The sequence below is a fragment of the Diachasma alloeum genome, unplaced genomic scaffold (assembly GCF_001412515.2).
Source record: "Diachasma alloeum isolate Michigan unplaced genomic scaffold, Dall2.0 Dall_scaffold_00385, whole genome shotgun sequence".
NCBI classification, from domain to species: Eukaryota; Metazoa; Arthropoda; class Insecta; order Hymenoptera; family Braconidae; genus Diachasma; species Diachasma alloeum.
In genome coordinates this window covers 239,120-255,441 of record NW_021680524.1, presented here as the reverse complement: position 1 = coordinate 255,441, position 16,322 = coordinate 239,120, and the positions used below count along the sequence as shown (strand labels likewise).

Sequence of the window (16,322 nt, the reverse complement as noted above, 5' to 3'; positions counted from 1 at the left end):
AATTAAACAGGTCAAATAATAGGTCAGCAGTGTCCGAAAATTTTAAAAACCCATGAATCAAATAATCAATAAAACAGAAGTATGAGAGGTTGAATTAGAGATACAGAATGACCGTCATTTTTGTGATCGTGTCATATGACCGAAAAATGGCGGTCGTGTGACGCTCCAAAATTTCTAATCAAAAAAGATGGTCATAGATTTCTGGTGACCGTGATATTGATTGATGTTATTAAACCATCGATATAGGTGCAAAATGACCGTCATGAATATATTGTATTTTGTGAAGGTCATATAATTTTTACATTACTAGCTTGGTTTTTTTCTCCCATTATCAATTATTCAAATTGATCATGATGCTAGTTAACTAGAAAAAAATAGATGAACAAAAAGTCTGTTTCATTTATATAGATGCAAAATGACCGCCATAAAAAAATATTTTTTACCAGACCAGCGGTCATTGGGACCTCGTCACTTGACCGTCAATGATGGTCACATAACCGTTTTTTGATGGGTCACATGATGCCTTCGCATCTCTGGGTTGAATAGCCCACGGGTAAAATAACCGATCGGTCAGAAAGGACAAAAAGTCCTTGGGTTAAATAACCGATAGATTTGAAGAATTAGGAAGAGTTAAATAGCCTGTGAGGCAAATAATTGATAGGCAATTAGGATTAAACGAGCCATGAATCGAATAACTAATGAGTCAGAGGGGTGAAATGACCGTAGAGTGAAACGATCGATGGATCAGATAACGGACGAATCTGATGAATCGAATGGCCGATGGATCAGAGACAAAAAGGTTACACGATCGATTGGTCAGATCACCTATTTGTCGAACGGGAATCAGGTCAGATAGCAGTCGGGTCTGATCATTTTGCCGTCATTTTACTAATGGTTTTATTACTGATTTCCCATTTATTGGTATGAATTTTCGACTTCTTCTTGGTTGAAAGCCGAGGGGCTTTTGTTTGTCAAGTCTGATGCTTTTACGGCACAATGAAGAAGAGAAAAATCGAGATGACTCCGAAGAAGGTGCACCGGGCTTGGACTGGCAACACTGTGGATAAGAGGGGCCGTACATTTCGTGGGCAAACTCAGGCCATAATTAACTTCCTCTATCAATATTTTGATCCAGAGCGAATCAACAATGGGCCATTGTTGCCCGTAGCTCGAGTGAGGTAATGATAATACTTTTGTATTCCTTGTATCGAAAGTGAATTGGCTCTGATAATTAGATAACTTTTCCCAAATTATGAAATAAATAGTGAAAAATTAAACGCTGAAATCTGGAGATCACCTGCGTGCGTCTTATTCAGTCATAGAAAATGTTGGGTAAAAGGAACTTTGATATCCAACAGCAAAGGACTTTCACATTATTCCAAAAATATGTGTTTCTATTAATTTTCTACGAATATGAATTTCAGGAGCATTTGGGTGATTGACGGCGGAAAACCCCGGCAGGAGTGATTGGAGGATCGAGAACGTCATTCGTACCCAACGTATAGCTGCAAAAGCAACAAGGACTGATATTTTTTTCATAATCGCTTGCTTTTTCATTATGTTTTCGACATAGCCTCCTTCAGGGTTCATTTTTATTTTAACTCACAGTTTTGTGGTCACGGTGTTTTGTCGCATAGTCTACGTGGCATGGATGCTATTCAATTTTGCTTGAATGGATTTTTTTTCAATTTTTCTTATGGGTTTTTATATTTCTGGTACAGGAACGAGAGGAGGGCTAATTTTCCACCTTTTTCATTCACGAATGCACTCATCTAATCTCTTGTTTTATCTATTGCTGAGTTAATCCTATAATCCTACGAATGCTGTTATTTCTTTACATCCATTTTGAATTCAGTATCGAAGTGGACACCGTGAAATCAATGCGAGGTAGACTTTTCGATAAATATTTTGCAATGTCGTAGAAATTGCGGAATACCGACGGTTTTTTTGTAGGTCTCACTCTACTTTACAAAGAAGATTCCTATCAAATTTTTAGTATCCCTTCCGGATTCCACAATATTTTTGGAAAATGAACCTCGAACTGAAATTGTCTTGTTTGAATATTTTATTACTAAATTCATTCTTGAATGCTTGCATCTACAAAGGGGACTGTATCCTATGAGTTTTTCTATCTATCTGCATATAGTGTTGTAGAGAGAGAACTGCGGCCGCTTTAGGTGTTTCAAAAACCAAAGTGACGGAGTGTGTTCGCATTGGGGAATCTGGCGCCGAATTTTATACTCCAGGAAAAACCAGGCCAAAACCCCAGACTGTGCGAAACATCGATGCAGCCATCGCAGAGCAGATTCGATCTATCATTTACGAATTTGCGGAGAAGCGTAAGTAGTTATGCTTAATTTTGTTTAGTAATTGGAATGTTATGTAAGGCAATATTTGTTGCTCTTTAGGACCGCATCTGACTGCTCAAGTCCTGTTCAATACAGTAAGGTAAATATTTTATCATTGTATGATTCTCGATCATTGGTGTATTACGATGCGTATCAACTCATTTTCGTGTAGGGAACGCAATATTGGTTTCAATAGCTCGCTCACTACATTGAAGCGACTCCTTCATGACTTGGGTTTCAAGTACGAGCGGAGAGATGGTACACGAGTTCTTCGAGAACAACCATACCTTGTTGCGAAGAGAATTGCGTTCCTGAAAAAGATGAAGCGGTTGATAGATGAGGGCAAATCTATCGTTTATCAGGACGAAACTTGGACCTACCGACGGGGCACAGGAAAAACGAGAGAATGGCAAGATGACGATCTCCGTAGTTCTTCGATAAAATCAGGTGCTACGGGAGATAGATATATTATCTGTCATGCCGGCGGCAAGAACGGATTTGCTCCCAACGCCTCTTTTTTTCTTCATACGGTGGCCAAGCCCAAGGAATCAGATGAGATATCACGGAGATATGAAGGGAGAAATGTTCAAAAACTGGTTCACTGAACAACTGTTTCCCAATCTTGAAATGACATCTGCAATTGTCTTGGATAATGTCTCCTATCATTCAATTCGCGTACGTGCATTTATAAGTTATTAACCATAGCATTTGTTATATCGCCCGTAAACAAATTTTCAATGAACACCAATTCTCTCAGCAACGATAATTTTTTTTTAGATTGAACAACAGCCTACGACGAGCTGGAAGAAAGCCCAATTGCAGGCATGGCTTGATGACCACAAAGTAGCGTACGATTCAGATGCTACCAGGAAGGAATTACTTGTTCTGTGCCAAGTTCATGAAGAACCTATTCGATATGAACTGGACGAGTTTGTTGCGAGCAACACGGAGCATGAAATTGTCCGCTTACCACCATATCACTCTTTCTACAACCCCATTAAGCTGATTTGGTCGAAATCCAAACGATATTTCGATGCCCATGTTGGTCGCAACAACGTCTTCTCGCTTGCCCAGATTGACAGCATCTGGGCTGAGGCATCGGCGTCTGCCACTCCAGAAATTTGGAAAGCATGCTATAAACACAGAAAAACGAATTCTGGAGGATTACAGAAGGGAAGTGAGCGATGATACAGAGGATGGTTATCAGATTCATATAATCTGTGATGATGAGGATGAGGAGGAGAGTGTGGATCTGACCAACTTGGAGATATTAGAGTTGAAGATGGATGGCCTGTCCAGGAATCGCATTTCTGCACTCTAACTCCAATAGAGTCGAGAAAGCCAGCAAATGTGCGTAAATCGCTGATAGATCTGTTCGAGTCTCAAATGGATATTGATGACTCCATAGATACTGGACTGATTGGGCCTTCCGAAGACATTGAGCCTTCATCGAGTGTTGTCATGGTTGAAGAAACCACTGTGAGTAGTACTCACATAGAGATTGCATAACAATCATCGATATTTAATTCATTTCGTTGATGCTCATGACGATTATACTGGAATGAATTATTGAATCGCTATCATATTTCCCTAGCTGAATGTCAACAACGAACAAGAGAGAGTAACATTGATCCTCACACCCCCTTGTTCGTCCCCCGAGACTCCACTCTGTTCATTATCCGAGACTCCACCCTGTTCATTGCCTGAGACTCCACCGTCTTCATCACCTAAGGTTTCACCCTGTTCGTCCCTTGTTGAGGTGTGCATTATGAATTCAAACATCTTTTCCTTTTTAATATTCATTTTTCATTTTGTAATGCATTAATTCCTCTTCAGACGTGGTTGCAACATAGTGACGAGACAATTATTTCGAATGATGGTGAGGTGGTACGAGTAACAGACTTGAAAAGATTATTGCCGGGATCATGGTTGAACGATATTGTATCAAGAGAATAGGAAAGTCGGATGTTCATTAATTTTTAATTTAATGATGTGTGGTTATCAATACAGATTATAAACAAGTATCTGAGTCTCATCGCGAGAAGAAGCGAGGGCTCTGTACATGTTTTCAATACGTTCTTCTACCAGAATCTTCTGCGTTCATACAACCATGTTGCTCGATGGACGAATAATGTAATTTAGGCAATATACTATAAGAAAGTAAAATTGAGGGCTAGTTCTGAATAGTTTTCTCACATACATTTTTTCTATCTATTCTTGTTCCAGGTCGACATCTTTTCTAAGGATATGTTACTCATACCAATCCATTTGGGAGCTCATTGTTGTCCGTGTGTCGTCTGCCTCAAAGAGAAGTTGATCAAGCATTATGATAGCCTGGACAATCTTGCTCAAGCCTCCACGAATGTCAGTATTCAAGAACATGTTAATAATTATCAACAATCATTGACTTATTTGTCATATCATGAATTTGACGTTGAATTTTTATTTATTGTTTAACCAACAGCATGCGCTAATTATGGGGACAATCTTCTCGTATCTCGGGAATGAGCATCTGCAGAGGAAAGGCCAACCATTAGACCCTGCAGGATGGGCCACTGGACGGGTCAATGTATGTTTTGTTATAAGACAACTTGGTAAATGGGTCATTCATGATTTTAATTTCTTCGATCTCCACAGGATATTCCTCATCAAAACAACCCTTACGATTGCGGGGTATTTGTTTGTGTCTATGTGTGAACATTTGACGGCGCATGCCAGTTTCATATTCACCCCACACAATATGCCGCAAATAAGACGCAGGGTGATGGAGGAAATTGTTTCGTCCCAGTTGGCTTTTTCTCTGCCGATACCACCGCCTGGGGAACCTCAAAGTTCAGAACAATCCATCGCAGGACCTGAACCAACATTGGTATGTTTGATTATAGTTATTCACTAGAGCATGCGAGAAACGATATATTAATAATGCCAATGATCCAATTATTTTTAGATGAAAGACAAATATTCATTCTGGATAAGGAAGAACAAGGTGATTGAGGTTTCGACAAAATCGATCGCGTTCTCCTTCATGAATCTGCGAGGTTCCATCAAGGAGATAAATGTTTCCCCCCAGGAAGAGCAAATTGCCAATGCACTGTGAATTCCATTTGCAGTATTGCCGCATTGCTCCTATCCGATAGGAAGATCACTCGAGACCTTTTTGACAGTCTTGATAGAAGAAGACAAATATTACGTTGATAGTATATCACGTAAGGACCCCGGTTACACACATTTGTCTCCAGAGGATCTCCTCACGTAGTTCACTGTTTGTGATTATTCACTCACCATTGAACCACGGTCGAACACCTATGGGCTGTTCTCATCAGGAACTGCTGTGAAGGATATCACAGCAGCTATCAACTCGATGGCAGAACAGCAGGCATCGGCCTTGGAGGTTACAGGATTTTTGTATATTGCTGACTCCAAAACAGTTGCGTTCCTCATCTCCCCACTGGTCTTGGGATCATCACGACGCTCCTACTTCATGTTCAATCCCTACTCGGTTGATAATAACAATTGCTATCTCCTGAATAGTAGAAGCAGAGGCGTAGCTTAACTGTTTCGATGTTTGTCTGCAGAAGCACTCGCTCGACTTCTGGTGGTTGAGCGTCGTGGAGGTGATCGTGGAGCTCGGCAGATATATTCCATCAAGGTAAATGGAAATTTTTCCGGTTAATCCTTTTGCTATTATTGTTAATATCATTTTAGTTTATGTCTCGTAGATAACTGGATTCTCAAGGTGAGCAGTGAGCACTGACAGCGAGCACGGAACTGGCTCATCTTCACAACGGAAAGAGTAAAATCATTGGTGGAAAAGTTAAGTTGTGTTCGCCATTTAATCCCTAATCTTAGTAATTCCATGGTGAAAATTTTCTAATCAAGTTAATCATGTTTTGCATTGCTTTCAATCACGCAAAGTCTCAGACAAATGAGTAGGAAATTGAGCAAACTAAGTTCAGCCCTACGTTAAGTTTTCATTCCATCAATTATGGCCTTACTTTCCCTTATATTGTTGGAGTTGAAAGTTTATTAATGTTAGAATATTTTTGGATTCTTTCAGCCTCATTGACCCCCAGGCCGTTCTAATTTTACGCCATTGGATAAGGACTTCATACATGTAATTGCATATAGATATCATCGTCAGTTCTCACACAGACTATTTATTGTCATTAATTTGTATTTATAGAACTGATTTTATCGTTCTCTTATTGGAGTAATGTGTGTGTTTCATAATTAATTATAACTAATATAAATGTGACGAGTAATGGGGTAATATAGCGACTCCAACCAATTTTTCGAGGAAGCTGAATTATTTTGTTATCCAATATAATTAGAAATTGAAATCAGGAAAAAAATTGAGTCGGACTCAATTAGGTAAATAACTTGAAGGGGGTGACTGGTTCAAATTTTGGCCTTTGTGGGGTTCATACCAGTTGCGTCCCCCTCGCGAACCCTGGGTAATGCTAAGTGCTGGTGAAGCTTGATACTTTGAAAAATAAGTGCTTCACTACACGTTGAATTTATATGAACACCTCATAATTGAAATTTCATAAATTGCTTTTAGCAGGGAAAGCGCAGAAAGGGAAGTCCCGTACATCTACATGAGCATCCACGTTATTAAGTGTGATGGCTCAAAGGAGGTTAAATTCATTTATTGCAACTAGGTTCCGACAAAATATACGTCAAATTACTTCAAGTTCAATATAAAAAAGTTAATATTTACCTATCAGTATCCAGAATGAGTAGGAGGTGCTATTCTACCTAATTACCGTTGTTGGAATGTGAAATATAAAAATTTTTTTTATTAAAAGAGTTTTTTGTCCATTCTAAACAATTTTATGGCTCTGGATATTTTTACAACTTTCTAGAAGATTCCACAAATCCGTAGCGAAGTGGTCAATCGGATTAAGTCGACTTAGCTCCCAGTTGAGTTTTTGGGAAATATTTCGGAATCTAAGCTAGATAGCAAAATTTGAATGGAAAACTTTTTTGTAGATCTCGTTTTGCTCTACAAAAAAAGTCTGTTTGAAATGCAACTAAAATTCCAGAACATTCTGGTTGACTAGCTCGGCCTACTTCGAAAATCCCCGGGACCCTTCGGGTCATCAGTGATAAGTGACCGAAACACGCGCGAATCAGTTTAGGCTTAGCCTCTCACCGTACAAGTCTATCTCGAGCAAATCACCTGTAGAAGTCTTACATCGTACCTCACCGAGTACAGTAGCTTCTTGAACCTCACCTAGCTCACTAGTAACCAACTACATCACCAGTGTTGTAAGATCAACATTTCGTTCAGTACATCACCACAATAATTAGTTAAACTTCAACTAAATTCAGTGATTCAACAGTATTAATTTCAGACAATTATCGGTTAATCAAAAGACTATCAACAGTGATAATTTACCAAAGAGTGTATAAATTATTAACGACGTGGTTCGATCCCACGAATAAATAGTGATATTTTTATAATTAGTGCCATCATTAATTTTCCAGCATCTCCCCCCACATTTTTCTCCCACATCCACCCTAAACCTAATTCCTCACCAAACAAAGTCCTCATCAAAATCTTGCTATCTTGCTTAGGTTCTAAGATATCAAAAAACTAGGGCTGACCTGAATGAATTTAAATTGATTGAACATTTCACTGCTGACATTGTGTGGAGAATTTACCATTTTTCTCGGTGATTGTGGAAAGTTTAAACGATCTCTGCTGAAAATTTATAGGATTCTGCATGAATCTGTACTATTCTGTAACTTCATAGAACAATATGAAAATTCTAGAGAGATCGAACAATTTTTCCAAATGATTCCAGAAAAGTCTGTGTGAATCTAAGCCTTTTTTTTGCAACGTTCTAGAACAATGAACAAATTTCCTGAGAAATTTTTAATATTCAGAAGCATTTTACAGAGATTGAACAATTTTTCTAGACAATTCCCAAACATTCTGCATGATTCTGGACATAACGCAAACTTTTTAAAATGTTCTGTGATTTTTAGGAGAATGAGGAAACTCAATTATCATGGAGCATGATTATAGCTAATTATTTTGTAATAATTTTCCATGATTCAGCTATTAGTTTTTTTCTTTTTTAATTGAAAAAAAAAGAAATTAAAGAAGTGTAGTTCTCATGCATTTTGAGTATTCCGCCCGCGGAGGGATAGGCCATCATACACTGCGCATGCGTGCGCGGTAGTGGGGAGAGCTCGGGGTTAGACCCGAAAACCAGACTCATGTGGTCGCCAGTGTAACCTCAGCCGTATAGCCCCACTCTACCCAAATCCCCACTTACGCTCGTGCTCCCCACCACTCAAATCCAGGTTACTTCTTTGGCAAGATGCAAAATAAACGGTACGAATGGGAAGATGATGGGGGTAAATCCGGACATCATTCTTTCCTGGGGACAAATTTTGTTCCAAATCCGGACAATTTTTCACTTTTTTTTTTGGGAAGCAGGTGATTTTCTAGAAAACTACAGAATTTTCTAAGATATTTTTGAGGTGTAAGAAAATGAATCCGATGGAAAAATTCTCCGGCTGTAGAAAAATTTTCCGAATTTGGTCTTGTCATAATGTAATTAAGTACATGTAGATGAAAATGACTCAGTTCGCTGAAATGAGTGTTGAACTAACACCGTGTTTGCTTGCGAGCAAAAACGGTGGGAGACCGTCAATCGAAAGACGAAAGTTCTCCTTGTCGAGAAATCTTCTTTCTTATATATGTATAAGTAGGACAAAAAATAAAAAAAAATTATATCGAAATTGATAAGGCTGGATTCGCTTTCGATTTTTGGTGAAATGGTCCTTACAAAAGATAAGAAGATAAGATAAGAGCCGGTGTTCAGCTAAGCATCGGCGTTAACTCCACCTCCTTCCATTCCTGTATAATGACATGAAATGGGAAGATGGATTCAGCTGATAATGAGCTTTGCTCCACCAGGAGTTGGACGAGAATAGAGTTGGGCCAAGTTGAACGAAAAGGACGTTGGAAACGGTATAAATTTGATTTTTTCCCGTTCCCACTGTTGTTTTTCACCAGTTTGCGGAACTATTGCTCAAGCTCCTGGTGGAACAAGGGTCAATGTGACGACTCAATGACGTTAATGCAAGTTAATTGTAGAGTTTTTCATAGTCACATAAAAATAATCATTCATCATACCGCGTGAGATGATATTGTTATATACAAAATCTCTAAAATTTAAAATCTCTTCTATTAAATTTTATTTAATGTTCGCTAGACGTATCGAGTTGCCGCGTCTCTCGAACGTCCGCGCGCTGACCTCGAGCGTCAGCAACTTTCGGCGCGCGTGACGACTCCGAGCGTCAGCGGAGACTCCAAGGGCACGGTGACTAATCTATACTCGCCATATCATATTTAATTCACATTTACCTTACGAATAGTCTCGCGCGCATGAAATTAAAATGTCAGAATTTCCATACGTGAAGTATCACGCAGAATTTTATTTCTATCTCCGTTTCGCACGTGAGCGAAAAATTTGAAGTTGAAGCGCCCATCCCCAATGGGTGCATCGAAATGAAGAGCGCTCGAGACAATAGTCAGTCACGATTTTACCATCAAGGGAATAACATAAAATTTGGCTCCTGCACAATTATTCCTCCGCACCCAACAACGCCGTGTACGTTTCCCTTAGTCTTGGGCTTTAACCGTGCGGTAAACCGACTTGAGTGCGCGTCCGGAATAACTGCAATAATAATATCGATCCGCGACAATTACGCTCAACTTCGTAGTCGCGCAAGTTAGAGCATATCATACAGGCGTGTGTCACTAGTTGGACTCATTTGCAAATTTTACCATTAGTTATTAGATTAAAATCAAGTTAACTCAAATCGAAACTAACTTTTTATAATACGTGAACCAATTCTTAGTGGAATTTAGTGAACTTTATCAACTTATTTGACTTAATATCTCCGAAATAATGAAATTAATCAAAACTGAGTGACTATCCAACTAATTAGGATTCGCCGCCTCCCGTCTATCCGAAGATCACCGAAGGACGTTTTCGCTGACTATACCAGTTTTGTAAAGTACTAAGATAAGGATGAGCCTAATTATTTCCACATTAGATTTTCCGGGACAAATCTTCGGCCTCTCTCAATTTCATTGTTCGAATCGAGTCAATCAATTTTATATGCGCTAATCGTCCAGTATCGAATTCCAGAATATTGCGAATTGTGTCAATTAGTTGAATAAATTACTGGTTTAATTGGTTTTGATTTAAAGTATAATGTTCCGAGATCTTATATTTCTCAATTTAACAAAAGTGCTTTATTCATGGGGCCATTAAAGTTTTAACGGGAACTTACTTGGGTTTATAAATTGTTTCATTTGCCCCTCAATAATCTCCTTCGTACCTCGAACTATTTACATATCCAACGACACGATTCAGTGAGAAGTGCGTAGCACTGAAGGTAAGGGTCCATAGGGATTAGACTGTCAAGCAAAGACCATGTAAGTCTTGTGAGAATAGTCCAAAATTTTGATTTGTAGTAAAAATTACCGGACCTCCGTCCGATTTACAACAATTTTTGGTGTCAGAAGTGGGATCCTCGCCTCACTGTGTCGTTCGTTACATGCATCCGTTGCATGGATAGTTAGATCATTTAAAATCATTCAAAAAAAAAATTAATTAAATTTGAAAATTCAACATTTTATTATTACGCAACAAAGCATCAAGGACTTTACGCCAAAGTGTATATTTGAGAAACGTTCCAAGTTTCATATAGATTAAGAAAATAAAATGGCGGGTGACGAAACCCCAGAAGAGCGCGCCGCGTGTGAACCACGCGAAGCTGAGGGCCTGTGACAAGCGAATGCGAATCAAAATCGAGATATTCCAGCTGATTTGAACAATACACGGGTTGCGATGAACGAGAGTACATCTGCGACCGGCGTAGATTTTGTTCATTATCTCAGAGCAAGAGATACCTTCGCTAATCTTCCAACCTTCAGTGGAAAACCAGATTCTGAAATGGACTATCTCGATTTTGAGACCGCGGTTAAAAGGTGTTACCACAAAGTTTCTCCGAGAAATCCAGACTTTATCGCAGCCGTTCTAGATTGCTTACGCTCGCCAGCTAAAGTGCATTTGGAGTCTGTTCAAATTAATTCTACCGATGAGATCCTTGAGATTCTCGGTGGTAAATACCGTAAAAGATACCGTCAGGCCTATTTCGAGAAGAAAATTAATGACTCGACTTTGAAGAAATATGAGGAGGTCGATGATTTTACCTTTCACTTGATGAAAATTGTAAAGAATGCCGGAAACGCTCTTAAGCTTCTCTATCCTAACCACCACCAGGTATTGACACAATTAATTGAAGAATTAGCTGTAAAGAGGCTCATGAAGCTAGCCCCATCTGAATATCGAGTAGAATTGAAGAGAGCTAATGTAACGAAGCTTCGCAAAGCATTGGATGTGATCAAACCTTTGGTGGAGGAGGACAGAGGACCTGATGTACCTGGCAGAAGTAACAGTTCCTATTATAAAGAACGTCGACCTGACCATTCTGAGGATCATCCAAGAGACGACCGAGATAGACATTATAGTAGTCGAGACAATTACAGCCGAGGACAACCGAGTGACCGTAACCGGTGGCCTTCGCGAGATCGCTCAGTACGTTTCGAAGACAGAGACTCATCAGGTGAACGCGAGCGCTATATATACGACGGTCCAAATCAACGATTTTCGCGATCGGACTCGAAAAACTATTATCGTCGCGATAATGACCGAGATTCACGTGAAGCAGACAGATATTCGGCCGTGCCCTCGTCGAAGGACGAAAGGCGTAGTGAAGACGAATGTTGTCGCTGCGCGCGTTGCCCGTATAACCAAAGTCGGGAGACCGGAAAATTTTCTCATCCAGAAGACCGACAATCTGGACGAGACAGAAATAACGAAAGGCAACGTAAAGCCGACAGTAAGGCGTCTTCACGGGAAGACTCTCGCGATCGTCACCGATCCCGACGGGATGGTACCCCAGATAGACGAAACAACTCACGACGCGAGTCTTTAAACGGGCAGGGCGCTCGCTCACCGAAAGCGGGAGCGAGCGAAACCACCGAACAACAGACTGTATCTGTAATAGAGATATTGCGCCGGTTGTAGACTCGAAAAGAACGGACTATCGGAAAGGTATGTGTCCGGTCATACCAATTAAACATCGCGATTTTCATAACTATCAGACGAATTTACTCATTGATACCGGGGGGGAAGCTAGCCTAATTTTCATCGATGTACTGCACCCAGAGGCTAGAATTAACCCAAATGAAAAGATCTTTCTCGTGGGAGTAGGTTCGAAAATAACGGAAACGTTAGGTACGTTCACAATCAAATTGCGTGGCATTTTCATAAAATTCCACGTAACCCCCGTGCCACCTGGCGGTTATCCAGGAATAATCGGCCGAGATTTCCTGTACCGAAATGGCTGTATAATCTCATACGATATGCAGACCCTCTCTTTCCACGGATCTCCCTGTCGACCAATTCCTTTTACAATGCAATTCCCGAAGTATCTGAAGGAAACTGCAATGGCCGCCGTATTTAGCGAAGAAGATGGGCCTATCGTTCTAATCGAAGCCCCCGCATTGCGAGGGGGCTCAGGGTTATTTCTGCTTGATACAGGTGCTGCCGTAACTATAGTCTACGAAGACGATATTGATAAAGAATTCACCCCCTGTCAGCTGCATGTACTTGTCGGCGTGTCAATGGACAGCGTGCCGATCGTGGGGACAATCTCGATTGATGTAAACGGAACACCGACGTAGTTCAACGTTGTCAAGGGCTCCCATAAAACATATTGTGGCGTCATCGGCAACGACTACTACATGCCGTCGAGGGCAGAACTCGATCTACATCGACAGTCACTATTACGATCGATGCCCACCGAGCCCATCCTATTCCATCAAGAACTGAAGGTGAATGAGCTCATAAACTTACCGCCCAATTCTGAAATGGAAGTTCCGGTGCAAGCTACTAAGCCCATCGATCGGAAGAGCTATCTGCCAACAACCGAATTAAAGCGTGGAGTCACACTCAAAGCACAAGAACTGGAGCCGAGAGAAGGTGACGTGTTTTGGGCTTGGATATGCAATGAAAATGATGAGCCAGTGAGCATCGTAGTGCCTGCGCAAGAACTGCAACCTCTGGCAGAGATAATGAGCATCACAGAACTCGAGGGACTCGAAGTATACAAGGACCCTTTTGGTGTGAACCAGACCTCGACATAGAGATTGAAGCACAGCCGACAGCCACTGGAAAAGTGCGAGAACAACTAATTCGCGATCGACTACGGCCTGGGAATGACGAAGGGACTGAACAGTATATCCGGGAATCTCTGCAGGATTACTATGACATAATAACGGTCCCTGGCGAACAACCCGGCCAAATTGCGGAAGTCGCGTGCACGATTAGGACTGCTGACGATAAGCCAGTTTACATCAAGCAGTATCGCGTGCCTGAAAAGCTCAGGGATGAGTTAGCATCTCATGTCGAGAGCCTGCTGAAACAAGGCAAAATCGGACCTTCCAAATCTCCTTATAACTCGCCCGTTGTCTTGGTCCCGAAGAAGCCCGATTCAAAAGGGAATAAGCGGTGGAGAATGGTAGTGGACTACAGGTGCCTCAACAAGAAGACCATCGGAGACAAGTACCCATTGCCTAGAATCAGATCAATCCTTGACAAATCCCAACGGTCGAAAGTCTTCAGCACCCTGGACCTAGCAAGTGGGTTTCACCAGAACAAGATGGATCCACGTGACAGAGAGAAGACTGCTTTCTCCACCTCTCAAGAGCACTTTGAGTACCTGTATATGCCGTTTGGACTGAAGAATGCACCGGCAATTTTCCAACGCGCCATGGACAGAGTGTTGAAGGGGCTGATTGGACACGGAGTTGAGGTGTATCTGGATGATATCATCATACACTCCAAGACCAAGGCTCGCCATCAGAAGCTCCTGAGAGCAGTGTTCCAGCGACTGAAGGAGCACGGAGCATCTCTACAGTTGGAAAAATGTCAACTTTTCCGACGCGAGGTCACCTACCTCGGATTCATCATCAACGAACGGAGCGTTCGCCCAGATCCTGTCAAGGTATATGCCATCGCAGCCTTCAACACTCCGAAAAATCAGTCCGAGCTGAGAAGCTTCCTCGGCATGTGTAATTATTTCCAATGCTTCAAGGAATAGTATTCGCCTAGAATCAGCCCATTACATGCCTTACTCAAAAAGGACGTGGAGTGGAACTGGGAGCCAAAACAAGATCTGGCCTTCAACGAGATAAAAATCTTCCTCACAAATGAACTTTGCCTTTTACACGCCGATTTCGAGAAAACGTTCTTCGTCACAGTGAACTCATCACCATGCGGAGTAGGCGCCGTGCTGACCCAGCTGGATGACGACGGAGTAGAAGGACCCGTGGCNCGACATAGAGATTGAAGCACAGCCGACAGCCACTGGAAAAGTGCGAGAACAACTAATTCGCGATCGACTACGGCCTGGGAATGACGAAGGGACTGAACAGTATATCCGGGAATCTCTGCAGGATTACTATGACATAATAACGGTCCCTGGCGAACAACCCGGCCAAATTGCGGAAGTCGCGTGCACGATTAGGACTGCTGACGATAAGCCAGTTTACATCAAGCAGTATCGCGTGCCTGAAAAGCTCAGGGATGAGTTAGCATCTCATGTCGAGAGCCTGCTGAAACAAGGCAAAATCGGACCTTCCAAATCTCCTTACAACTCGCCCGTTGTCTTGGTCCCGAAGAAGCCCGACTCAAAAGGGAATAAGCGGTGGAGAATGGTAGTGGACTACAGGTGCCTCAACAAGAAGACCATCGGAGACAAGTACCCATTGCCTAGAATCAGATCAATCCTTGACAAATCCCAACGGTCGAAAGTCTTCAGCACCCTGGACCTAGCAAGTGGGTTTCACCAGAACAAGATGGATCCACGTGACAGAGAGAAGACTGCTTTCTCCACCTCTCAAGAGCACTTTGAGTACCTGTATATGCCGTTTGGACTGAAGAATGCACCGGCAATTTTCCAACGCGCCATGGACAGAGTGTTGAAGGGGCTGATTGGACACGGAGTTGAGGTGTATCTGGATGATATCATCATACACTCCAAGACCAAGGCTCGCCATTAGAAGCTCCTGAGAGCAGTGTTCCAGCGACTGAAGGAGCACGGAGCATCTCTACAGTTGGAAAAATGTCAACTTTTCCGACGCGAGGTCACCTACCTCGGATTCATCATCAACGAACGGAGCGTTCGCCCAGATCCTGTCAAGGTATATGCCATCGCAGCCTTCAACACTCCGAAAAATCAGTCCGAGCTGAGAAGCTTCCTCGGCATGTGTAATTATTTCCAATGCTTCAAGGAATAGTATTCGCCTAGAATCAGCCCATTACATGCCTTACTCAAAAAGGACGTGGAGTGGAACTGGGAGCCAAAACAAGATCTGGCCTTCAACGAGATAAAAATCTTCCTCACAAATGAACTTTGCCTTTTACACGCCGATTTCGAGAAAACGTTCTTCGTCACAGTGAACTCATCACCATGCGGAGTAGGCGCCGTGCTGACCCAGCTGGATGACGACGGAGTAGAAGGACCCGTGGCGTATGCCTCCAGGACCCTAGAAGACAGAGAAACTCGGTGGACTGTCGAAGAACGGGAGTGTCTGGCGGTAGTATTCGCTCTGAACCACTTCCGTCCGTATCTGTACGGGGCCCAATTCGAGGTTTTCACGGAGAGCTCCGCAGCTNATATGCCTCCAGGACCCTTGAAGACAGAGAAACTCGGTGGACTGTCGAAGAACGGGAGTGTCTGGCGGTAGTATTCGCTCTGAACCACTTCCGTCCGTATCTGTACGGGGCCCAATTCGAGGTTTTCACGGAGAGCTCCGCAGCTGTCTGGCTCCAAGATTGCACAGACTACACTACGCGGAAGGCTCATTTGAAAACG

General features: G+C 42.0%; 1 protein-coding gene across 1 annotated transcript; it reads left to right on the top strand.

Moving 5' to 3' along the window:
• Window positions 1–3,387: 3,387 nt before the first annotated feature.
• On the top strand, window positions 3,388–5,045 carry LOC107041874 (ubiquitin-like-specific protease ESD4). Its single transcript, XM_015262678.2, has 7 exons — window positions 3,388–3,637; window positions 3,679–3,827; window positions 3,943–4,080; window positions 4,185–4,289; window positions 4,359–4,481; window positions 4,575–4,712; window positions 4,986–5,045. Exons 1-7 carry the CDS (start codon window positions 3,388–3,390, stop codon window positions 5,043–5,045), a joined length of 963 nt encoding a protein of 320 aa, XP_015118164.2.
• The last annotated feature ends 11,277 nt before the right edge of the window (window positions 5,046–16,322 follow it).

Coding starts and splice junctions, on each gene's coding strand:
- LOC107041874 (XM_015262678.2), top strand. CDS start 3,388: ATGTTGGTCGCAACAACGTCTTCTCGCTTGCCCAGATTGACAGCATCT. Junction 3,828..3,942: donor TCATGGTTGAAGAAACCACT/GTGAGTAGTACT, acceptor ATATTTCCCTAG/CTGAATGTCAACAACGAACA. Junction 4,482..4,574: donor TTGCTCGATGGACGAATAAT/GTAATTTAGGCA, acceptor TTCTTGTTCCAG/GTCGACATCTTTTCTAAGGA.